Source organism: Oncorhynchus mykiss, chromosome 7, assembly GCF_013265735.2.
Source record: "Oncorhynchus mykiss isolate Arlee chromosome 7, USDA_OmykA_1.1, whole genome shotgun sequence".
NCBI classification, from domain to species: domain Eukaryota; kingdom Metazoa; phylum Chordata; class Actinopteri; order Salmoniformes; family Salmonidae; genus Oncorhynchus; species Oncorhynchus mykiss.
In genome coordinates, this window is record NC_048571.1 from 88076829 (window position 1) to 88088997 (window position 12169).

The window sequence follows — 12169 nt, forward strand, 5'->3', positions numbered from 1 at the left end:
ACCTAAAGACTCTCAGACCATGACAAACAAGATTATCTGGTCTGATGAAACCAAGATTGAACTCTTTGGCCTGAATGCCAAGCGTCACATCTGGAAGAAACCTGGCACCATCCCTACGGTGAAGCATGGTGGTGGCAGCATCATGCTGTCGGGATGTTTTTCAGCTGCAGGGACTGGGAGAATAGTCAGGATCGAGGGAAAGATGAACAGAGCAAAGTAGAGAGATCCTTGATGAAAACCTGCTCCAGAGCACTCAGGACCGCAGACTGTGGCAAAAGTTCACCTTCCAACAGGACAACGACCCTAAGTACACAGCCAAGACAACACAGGAGTGGCTTCGGGACAAGTCTCAATTGTCCTTGAGGTGCCCAGCCAGAGTCCGGATTTGAACCCGATCGAACATCTCTGTAGAGCAAAGGGTCTGAATATTTATGTAAATGTGTTATTTAAATTCTATTTCAGTATTTTATTTTAGCAAAAATTCTTAAAACCTGTTTTTGCTTTGTCATTATGGGGTGTTGTGTGTAGATTGATGAAGGGCAAAAAACTATTATCCATTTTAGAATAAGGCTGTAACGTAACAAAATTTGGAAAAAGTCAAGGGGTCTGAATACTTTCCAAAGGCACTGTATATATGAAATATAAATGTGATGAAATGTTGTACACCTTTAGTACTTATAGTTAACTGATTTTATATATTCTGTTGTTATTAGTGTACCATAGTTCATGGCTCTCCCTCTTGCACATTCATTGTACTGTGACGTGTGTTAGTGTTAGGATTAAGGCGAGATTAAGGCAGGAGGTTGGGCCCTGGGTGGGAGGAGTCCTAACTAGACGCGGTACGGTATAGTGTTTTGATCACACACACACAGACCATATTATGTCTTTTCATTGCCAGTTATCTATGATTTAAGTTGATCAGATCATAATTTTGTTTGTTAAAAAAAGGAAAATAAATCCTGTTTTGTTGCATCATATCAGATTTTTGTGAAATATGTTTTGTCATTTGGGAACTTTGAATGTGGACTGTAAGCATCCAAAACAACCCTTTAAATGGTAAGGAAGGAAATATCTCTCTCACACACACACTCCCTGTCCTGAGGGGCTGTACACATGAATAACATATCATATATCCCACAAGGCACTCTATTCACTATTTAGTACACTACTACCCATAGGGCCCTGGTCAAAAGTAGTGCACTACATAGGGATTAGGGTGCCATTTGGGACAGGTAAAGAAACATAATCATCTCTCCCGTGAGACAACCGTAAACACAGTAAACAAACAAGGTGTTGGCTTGACAAAGTAATTTCAAACTACAACCCGTAACAACCAACCAGAGGAGTTCCCTCTCCCCCAGTGTGACCAAACAGAGGAGTTTCCTGTCCCCCAGTGTGACCAACCAACCAGAGGAGTTTCCTGTCCCCCAGTGTGACCAACCAACCAACCAGAGGAGTTTCCTGTCCTCCAGTGTGACCAACCAACCAACCAACCAGATGAGTTTCCTGTCCCCCAGTGTGACCAACCAACCAACCAGAGGAGTTTCCTGTCCTCCAGTGTGACCAACCAACCAACCAGAGGAGTTTCCTGTCCCCCAGTGTGACCAACCAACCAACCAGAGGAGTTTCCAGTCCCCCAGTGTGAACAACCAACCAGAGGAGTTTCCAGTCCCCCAGTGTGACCAACCAACCAGAGGAGTTTCCTGTCCTCCAGTGTGACCAACCAACCAGAGGAGTTTCCTGTCCTCCAGTGTGACCAACCAACCAGAGGAGTTTCCTGTCCTCCAGTGTGACCAACCAACCAACCAGAGGAGTTTCCTGTCCCCCAGTGTGACCAACCAACCAACCAACCAGAGGGGTTTCCTGTCCTCCAGTGTGACCAACCAACCAGAGGAGTTTCCTGTCCCCCAGTGTGACGAACCAACCAACCAGAGGAGTTTCCTGTCCCCCAGTGTGACCAACCAACCAACCAGAGGAGTTTCCTGTCCTCCAGTGTGACCAACCAACCAACCAACCAGAGGAGTTTCCAGTCCCCCAGTGTGACCAACCAACCAGAGGAGTTTCCTGTCCCCCAGTGTGACCAACCAACCAGAGGAGTTTCCTGTCCTCCAGTGTGACCAACCAACCAACCAGAGGAGTTTCCTGTCCCCCAGTGTGACCAACCAACCAACCAGAGGAGATTCCTGTCCCCCAGTGTGACCAACCAACCAGAGGAGTTTCCTGTCCCCCATTGTGACCAACCAGAGGAGTTTCCTGTCCCCCAGTGTGACCAACCAACCAACCAGAGGAGATTCCTGTCCCCCAGTGTGACCAACCAACCAACCAGAGGAGTTTCCAGTCCCCCAGTGTGACCAACCAACCAGAGGAGTTTCCTGTCCTCCAGTGTGACCAACCAACCAGAGGAATTTCTTGTCCTCCAGTGTGACCAACCAACCAACCAGAGGAGTTTCCTGTCCTCCAGTGTGACCAACCAACCAGAGGGGTTTCCTGTCCTCCAGTGTGACCAACCAGAGGAGTTTCCTGTCCCCCAGTGTGAGTAACCAGAGGAGTTTCCTGTCCCCCAGTGTGACCAACCAGAGGAGTTTCCTGTCCCCTAGTGTGACCAACCAGAGGAGTTTCCTGTCCTCCAGTGTGACCAACCAGAGGAGTTTCCTGTCCCCCATTGTGACCAACCAAAGGAGTTTCCTGTCCCCCAGTGTGACCAACCAGAGGAGGATCGGTCTTCTTCAGTCATCTCGTTCCTGTGTTTGATGTAAAAATCCACTTGTCACCTAAATTTCACTGGATTGTCTGTTTTCATTTTACTCCTGCGACTCTTTCATACTCTTGCTTGTGCCTGTCGTTTTTCCCCCCCCGTTAACGTTACGACAGCAGAACTGTTTGTAATGACCTGTCTAACACCTCCGCTGCATCTATAAGAACGTTAAAGCTTTGTCCGGGATTCAACGCCTCGACGTTTACATCACAAGGAAGATAACTTTATTTTGATGGATGTTATTTTTTTGGGGTGGAATTGAAAAAAAAAAAAAAAAGTTATAATTTAATACAATTGAAATGTTTACAAATTAAAAGCTCTGAAATGAAAGCAACTTCCTGAAAATAAACACTGATTATATTTATGTTATGTCTGATCTCACAATGTAAAGTATTTTTAGATAGGTGTAATCTAGAACCTGTTGATTTTTAAACCTAGGGTGTCCTGCTATCGAACTGTGCAACAGAATGTGACAACAGTAATTAATGAGGTCTAGACACCGCAGGTGAGTGCAGGTAGGCCGAGACAAAGCACGTTTTTTTTTGTGGTTGCAGCCTTGTCCCAATAATTTATGTTAATGTATTCATATATGCAAATACACCCAGTGTATTTATGCAAATGCGGTACTTAGAAATGTTATTTATTTTCACACAAAATATAGAAAGATACCTGATACCATTAGAACATGTAAATATGAGAGCATTAAAATACACTGCTCAAAAAAATAACATCCTAGATCTGAATGAATACAATATTCTTATTAAATACTTTTTTCTTCTTTACATAGTTGAATGTGCTGACAACAAAATCACACACAAATTATCAATGGAAATCAAATTTATCAACCCATGGAGGTCTGGATTTGGAGTCACACTCAAGATTAAAGTGGAAAACCACAATAAAGGCTGATCCAACTTTGATGTAAATGTCCTTAAAACAAGTCAAAATGAGGCTCAGTAGTGTGTGTGTGGCCTCCACGTGCCTGTATGACCTCCCTACAACGCCTGGGCATGCTCCTGATGAGGTGGCGGATGGTCTCCTGAGGGATCTCCTCCCAGACCTGGACTAAAGCATCCGCCAACTCCTGGACAGTCTGTGGTGCAACGCCACGGTGGATGGAGCGAGACATGATGTCCCAGATGTGCTCAATTGGATTCAGGTCTGGGGAACGGGCGGGCCAGTCCATAGCATCAATGCCTTCCTCTTGCAGGAACTGCTGACACACTCAAGCCACATGAGGTCTAGCATTGTCTTGCATTAGGAGGAACCCAGGGCCAACCGCACCAGCATATGGTCTCACAAGGGGTCTGAGGATCTCATCTCGGTACCTAATGGCAGTCAGGCTACCTCTGGCGAGCACATGGAGGGCTGTGAGGCCCCCCAAAGAAATGCCACCCCACACCATGACTGACCCACCGCCAAACCGGTCATGCTGGAGAATGTTGCAGGCAGTAGAACGTTCTCCACGGCGTCTCCAGACTCTGTCACGTTTGTCATGTGCTCAGTGTGAACCTGCTTTCATCTGTGAAGAGCACAGGGCGCCAGTGGCGAATTTGCCAATCTTGGTGTTCTCTGGCAAATGCCAAACGTCCTGCACGGTGTTGGGCTGTAAGCACAACCCCCACCTGTGGACGTCGGGCCCTCATACCACCCTCATGGAGTCTGTTTCTGACCGTTTGAGCAGACACATGCACATTTTTGGCCTGCTGGAGGTAATTTTGCAGGGCTCTGGCAGTGCTCCTCCTTGCACAAAGGTGGAGGTAGCGGTCCTGCTGCTGGGTTGTTGCCCTCCTACGGCCTCCTCCACGTCTCCTGATGTACTGGCCTGTCTCCTGGTAGCGCCTTCATGCTCTGGATACTACGCTGACACACAGCAAACCTTCTTGCCACATCTCGCATTGATGTGCCATCCTGGATGAGCTGCACTACCTGAGCCACTTGTGTGGGTTGTAGACTCCGTCTCATGCTACCACTAGAGTGAAAGCACCGCCAGCATTCAAAGTGACCAAAACATCAGCCAGGAAGCATAGGAACTGAGAAGTGGTCTGTGGTCACCACCTGCCGAACCACTCCTTTATTGGGGGTGTCTTGCTAATTGCCTATAATTTCCACCTGCATGTGAAATGTATTGTCAATCACTGCTTCCTAAGTGGACAGTTTGATTTCACAGAAGTGTGATTGACTTGGAGTGACATTGTGTTGTTTAAGTGTTTAAGAGCAGTGTATATTTAAAACCCAAATTCCCATCAAAATACCAGAACCATTATTCGTCTGCACCCAGCAACATGTTTTATGTGCTATAATTCAGTTAATACCTGATGGATTTTTTTTACTCAAAATATTTGAGTATCTTCATCTATTGTTCAAATTGTTGCATTTATTATATATAAAAAAAATAAAAAAAAATTGTTCTTAAATTTTCATTTAAATTCAGGTCAATGATGCCATAATTCATTCAGATCTAGGATGTGTTATTATTTTTTTGAGCAGTGTATTTGAATGCTCACAGGTGTCACTCTACACTCCATGACCAAAAGTATGTGGACACCTGCTCATCAAATATATTCCCCAAACATTTTATAACTCGGTGTATAACTCGCTCTGTGAACTTGTGTGGCCTACCACTTCCCGAATGAGCCGTTGTTGCTCCTAGACGTTTCCACTTGACAATAACAGCACTTACAGTTGACCCGGGGCAGCTCTAACAGGACAGAAATTTGGCAAACTGACTTGTTGGCAATGTGGCATCCTACGACGGTGCCACGTTGAAAGTCACTGAGCTCGTAGGGGTGGAGTCAGGGAGACCAGGCCAGGAAGACCAGAATGTCACCACACCACTCAGTGAGATATAGGGAGGCTTGCTGTTTCTGTGTCCCAAATTCCCAATAAAAAGTTCCCAAATAATTTGTACCCTTTTTCTCCCCAATTTCATTGTTTCCAATTGGTAGTTACAGTCTTGTCTCATCACTGCAACTCCCGTATGGACTTTGGAGAGGTGAAGCTTGAGAGCCGTGCTCTCGCCGAAACCCTGCCAAGCCACACTGCTTCTTAACACAAACCCTCCCCTAACCCGGACGACGCTGGGCCAATTGTGCGACACCTCATAGATCTAACGGTCACAGCCGGCTGTCACACAGCCTGGGATCGAACCCGGGTCTGTAATGACGCAGCTAGCAGGACTACTTGTGACCCACAGTGAGAGGATGCAGGAACACACACACACGAGACACAAAGTGACAATAAGATTCTGCAACACTATATTTATACACAAAATCAAAGCAGTATCAAAATGATGTAGAAGGTAGTTTTGGGGTGAAGCCCTCTGCATAGCATTCACACAGTACAAAGTCTGAGCAGAAAGGGATTCTGAACATTGTAACAGCCAGGATAAGAACAGGCTGAGATGGCCTCTGGCTGCATTCCATTATGAAACATGGCTGCCTTGTCTCTGCCCTTAAACACTTGTACCCTGGGCGTATCAGCTCTCCACAAGTACATAGGGGGTAGAGGGAAGTGGTTAAGGACTTTGGATGAAAGCCAGAGAGCTGGGTGGAGGCCAAGTGAACTGTACTCAACTATTCATCTTGTACTGTGGGAAAGTGGTTCATGAATGGGGCGTGACTTCATATGTCTCTGAATGGGACGTAACCAGGAAGTGACTTCATATGTCTCTGAATGGGACGTGGCAGGGGGGTGCTACACAGGTCTCTGAATGAGACGTGGCCGGGGGACGACGACACACTTCATAGGTCTCTGAATGGGACGTGTCCGGGGGGGGTGACTTCATAGGTCTCTGAATGGGACGTGTCCGGGGGACACACACACTTCATAGGTCTCTGAATGAGACGTGGCCGGGGGGGGGGGTGACTTCATAGGTCTCTGAATGAGACGTGGCCGGGGGGGGGGTGACTTCATAGGTCTCTGAATGAGACATGGCCGGGGGGGGGGGTGACTTCATAGGTCTCTGAATGGGACGTGTCCGGGGGGGGTGACTTCATAGGTCTCTGAATGGGACGTGTCCGGGGTGGGGGTGACTTCATAGGTCTCTGAATGAGACGTGTCCGGGGTGGGGGTGACTTCATAGGTCTCTGAATGAGCCGTGGCCGGACGACACACTTCATAGGTCTCTGAATGGGACGTGGCCGGGGGGGGGGGGTGACTTCATAGGTCTCTGAATGGGACATGTCCGAGGGGGGGGGGGGGTGACTTCATAGGTCTCTGAATGGGACGTGGCCGGGGGTGGGGGGGGTGACTTCATAGGTCTCTGAATGGGATGTGGCCGGGGGGTGACTTCATAGGTCTCTGAATGGGATGTGGCCGGGGGGTGACTTCATAGGTCTCTGAATGGGACGTGTCCGGGGGGGGGGGGGTGACTTCATAGGTCTCTGAATGGGACGTGGCCGGGGGGGGGTGACTTCATAGGTCTCTGAATGGGACGTGTCCGGGCCGTGACGTCCCAGACCTCAATGTGTAAGTGTGTGTTTACATTCCCACAAGCCATTTCAATAACACACATGGTTTGTTAATCTATCACTAACGGATACAGGGAAGTCTGTTTGGATTTAGTCAAAACCATGGACTCAGACCCTCTTCTCATAATCTCTTGGTTGGTTTAAAAGGTGAACATAGCAGAGTGGTTGATTAGGTAAAAACATTGATTAATCAAAATAAATGCTTTTTAAAAACATTAAAACTGGTCATGAAAAATAAACTTCTATGCTTTAAGAAAATCCATGCACTCCCCAGAGAGTCGATAACCCTTATTGCTTCTGTTTACCAACACGTGTATGAGTGGGTGTATCCCTGTGTGTATATATATATATATATATATATGTCTCATAGGGCAGGTCTCTGTGTGTCTGGGACCGTGTGATTGGCTGAGGGCTGTATTTTCTTCCTCCTCTTCACCAGAAGGGGATTGGAGGACTCCTCAATGGTCTTGATTTTGACTTGCTCATAGTCCACTCTCATGGTCGCTAAGGCGCTATTCATCTCCTCCTGAGAGACACACAGACAGGAAGTTCATCAGACAACGTTCTGTAACAACATCCCACTGACGTCTAGGTAGGAAGACATATTTAATTAAACATTTTCTTTACCAAGACACCGGCGGCCCCAAAAAGAGCATCCCACTGGGCTTGGCTTGGAAGCCTCTCACTGGGCTACATAGGGACTAGTGTGCACTACATAGGGACTAGTGTGCACTACATAGGGACTAGTGTGCACTACATAGGGACTAGTGTGCACTACATAGGGACTAGTGTGCACTACATAGGGACTAGTGTGCACTACATAGGGGAAAGTGTTCCATTTAGGATGCATTCAGTCTCACCCTGAGGTCCTCCCAAGCATCTCTCTCCTCGATCAGAACTCGCCTGGTGTGGAGAGGAATCTGGGGAACCTCCATCGACTGCTACAGAGAAAGAGACACACACACACTAGGGATGAGACACACACACACACACACACACACACTAGGGATGAGACACACACACACACGGGATGAGACACACACACACACACACACACTAGGGATGAGACACACACACACACACTAGGGATGAGACACACACACACACACACACACACACACACTAGGGATGAGACACACACACGATGAGACACACACACACACACACACAGGATGAGACACACACACACACACAGGATGAGACACACACACACACACAGGATGAGACACACACACACACAGGATGAGACACACACACACACACAGGATGAGACACACACACACACACACACACACACACACACTAGGGATGAGACACACACATACGCGATGTGACACACACTCACACACAAGCGATGTGACACACACGCTAGGGATGTGACAAATGGAAAATGTTAATTGTTTTCCGTTAAATTAATAACATATATGTACACACACACTAGGGATGTACCAGTCAAAAGATTGGACACACCTACTCATTCAAGGGTTTTTCTTTATTTGAGCTATTTTCTACATTGTAGAATAATAGTGAAGACATCAAAACTATGAAATAACACATACGGAATCATGTAGTAACCAAAAAAGTGTTAAACAAATATTCATTTATTTTATATATGAGATTCTTTAAAGTAGCCACCATTTGCCTTGACAGCTTTGCACACTCTTGGCATTCTCTCAACCTGCTTCACCTGGAATGCTTTTCCAACAGTCTTGAACGAGTTCCCACATATGCTGAGCACTTGTTGGCTACTTTCCTTCACTCGGAGGTTCAACTCATCCCAAAACATCTCAATTGGGTTGAGGTCGGGTGATTGTGGAGGCCAGGTCATCTGATGCAGCACTCCATCACTCTCCTTCTTGGTCAAATAGCCCTTAGACAGTCTGGAGGTGTGTTGGGTCATTGTCCTGTTGAAAAACAAATGATAGTCCCACTAAGCGCAAACCAGATGTGATGGTGTATCACTGCAGAATGCAAAAAAATGTCTCTCAAATTTGGACTCACTTTCCACCGGTCTAATGTCCATTGCTTGTGTTTCTTGGCCCAAGAAAGTCTCTTCTTCTTATTGGTGCACTTTAGTAGTGGTTTCTTTGCAGAAATTCGACCACGAAGGCAAGATTCATGCAGTCTCAACTGAACAGTTGATGTTGAGATGTGTCTGTTACTTGAACACTGAAGCATTTATTTGGGCTGCAATTTCAGAGGCTGGTAACTGTAATGAACTTATCCTCTGCAGCAGAGGTAGCTCTGGGTCATCCTTTCCTGTGGTGGTCCTCATGAGAGACAGCTTCATCATAGTACTTGATAGTTTTTGCGACTACACTTGAAGAAACTTTCAAAGTTCTTGAAATTTTCCGTATTGACTGACCTTCATGTCTTAAAGTGATGATTGACTGACCTTCATGTCTTAAAGTGATGATTGACTGACCTTCATGTCTTAAAGTGATGATGGACTGACCTTCATGTCTTAAAGTGATGATGGACTGACCTTCATGTCTTAAAGTGATGATTGACTGACCTTCATGTCTTAAAGTGATGATGGACTGACCTTCATGTCTTAAAGTAATGATGGACTGACCTTCATGTCTTAAAGTAATGATGGACTGACCTTCATGTCTTAAAGTGATGATTGACTGACCTTCATGTCTTAAAGTAATGATGGACTGACCTTCATGTCTTAAAGTAATGATGGACTGACCTTCATGTCTTAAAGTAATGATGGACTGACCTTCATGTCTTAAAGTAATGATGGACTGACCTTCATGTCTTAAAGTAATGATGGACTGACCTTCATGTCTTAAAGTAATGATGGACTGACCTTCATGTCTTAAAGTAATGATGGACTGACCTTCATGTCTTAAAGTAATGATGGACTGACCTTCATGTCTTAAAGTAATGATGGACTGACCTTCATGTCTTAAAGTAGTTTCTCTTTGTAATTTTTTTGGAGAGGTATTTTTCTTTTAACTAGACAGTCTGGAGACGCCGTGGAGAACGTTCTGCTGCCTGCAACATCCTCCAGCATGACCGGTTTGGCGGTGGGTCAGTCATGGTGTGGGGTGGCATTTCTTTGGGGGGCCGCACAGCCCTCCAAGTGCTCGCCAGAGGTAGCTTGACTGCCATTAGGTACCGAGATGAGATCCTCAGACCCCTTGTAAGACCATATGCTGGTGCGGTTGGCCCTGGGTTCCTCCTGGGTTCCTCCTAATGCAAGGCAATGCTAGACCTCATGTGGCTGGAGAGTGTCAGCAGTTCCTGCAAGAGGAAGGCATTGATGCTATGGACTGGCCCGTCCGTTCCCCAGACTTGAATCCAATTGAGCACATCTGGGACCTCATGTCTCGCTCCATCCATTTATATATATATATATATATTTAAATATATATATTTAAATATATCTATATATATATATATATTTAAATATATAGATATTTAAATATCTATATTTAAATATCTATATTTAAATATCTATATTTATATTTATATATCTATATTTAAATATCTATATTTATATTTATATATCTATATATTTATATTTATATTTATATATCTATATATTTATATTTATATATATATTTATATTTATATATATATATATATATATATATATATATATATATATATATATATATATATATATATATATATATATATATATATATATACACACACACACACACAGTGCCTTGCGAAAGTATTCGGCCCCCTTGAACTTTGCGACCTTTTGCCACATTTCAGGCTTCAAACATAGAGATATAAAACTGTATTTTTTTGTGAAGAATCAACAACAAGTGGGACACAATCATGAAGTGGAACGACATTTATTGGATATTTCAAACTTTTTTAACAAATCAAAAACTGAAAAATTTGGCGTGCAAAATTATTCAGCCCCCTTAAGTTAATCCTTTGTAGCGCCACCTTTTGCTGCGATTACAGCTGTAAGTCGCTTGGGGTATGTCTCTATCAGTTTTGCACATCGAGAGACTGAATTTTTTTCCCATTCCTCCTTGCAAAACAGCTCGAGCTCAGTGAGGTTGGATGGAGAGCATTTGTGAACAGCAGTTTTCAGTTTGTTCCACAGATTCTCGATTGGATTCAGGTCTGGACTTTGACTTGGCCATTCTAACACCTGGATATGTTAATTTTGGAACCATTCCATTGTAGATTTTGCTTTATGTTTTGGATCATTGTCTTGTTGGAAGACAAATCTCCGTCCCAGTCTCAGGTCTTTTGCAGACTCCATCAGGTTTTCTTCCAGAATGGTCCTGTATTTGGCTCCATCCATCTTCCCATCAATTTTAACAATCTTCCCTGTCCCTGCTGAAGAAAAGCAGGCCCAAATCATGATGCTGCCACCACCATGTTTGACAGTGGGAATGGTGTGTTCAGCTGTGTTGGTTTTACGCCAAACATAACGTTTTCCATTGAAACCAAAATTGAACTTTTTGGCAACATCTGACCAGAGCACCTTCTTCCACATGTTTGGTGTGTCTCCCAGGTGGCTTGTGGCAAACTTTAACCGACACTTTTTGTGGATATCTTTAAGAAATGGCTTTCTTCTTGCCACTCTTCCATAAAGGCCAGATTTGTGCAATATACTGGATATATATATATATATATATACTATATGCAATATAGTTGTCCTATGGACAGAGTCTCCCACCTCAGCTGTAGATCTCTGCAGTTCATCCAGAGTGATCATGGGCCTCTTGGCTGCATCTCTGATCAGTCTTCTCCTTGTATGAGCTGAAAGTTTAGAGGGACGGCCAGGTCTTGGTAGATTTGCAGTGGTCTGATACTCCTTCCATTTCAATATTATCGCTTGCACAGTGCTCCTTGGGATGTTTAAAGCTTGGGAAATCTTTTTGTATCCAAATCCGGCTTTAAACTTCTTCACAACAGTATCTCGGACCTGCCTGGTGTGTTCCTTGTTCTTCATGATGCT

General features: G+C 44.8%; 1 protein-coding gene across 2 annotated transcripts in view; it reads right to left on the bottom strand.

Annotated features, from left to right (window-relative positions):
- Nucleotides 1-5989: 5989 nt before the first annotated feature.
- The window catches only part of LOC110528685 (MAP kinase-activated protein kinase 2), a 38813-nt gene continuing 32633 nt past the window's right edge, over nucleotides 5990-12169 (bottom strand). The window contains exons 9-10 of one of the 2 annotated variants that reach the window (XM_036984331.1): nucleotides 8088-8165; nucleotides 5990-7753 (exon numbers count right to left, since the gene is read on the bottom strand). In XM_036984331.1, coding sequence (XP_036840226.1) covers nucleotides 7592-7753; nucleotides 8088-8165 — 240 coding nt within the window. In that variant the 3' untranslated portion in view covers nucleotides 5990-7591. Of the gene's footprint in view, nucleotides 7754-8087; nucleotides 8169-12169 lie in introns of both variants that reach the window. The other variant, XM_036984330.1, reaches the window with a different exon arrangement.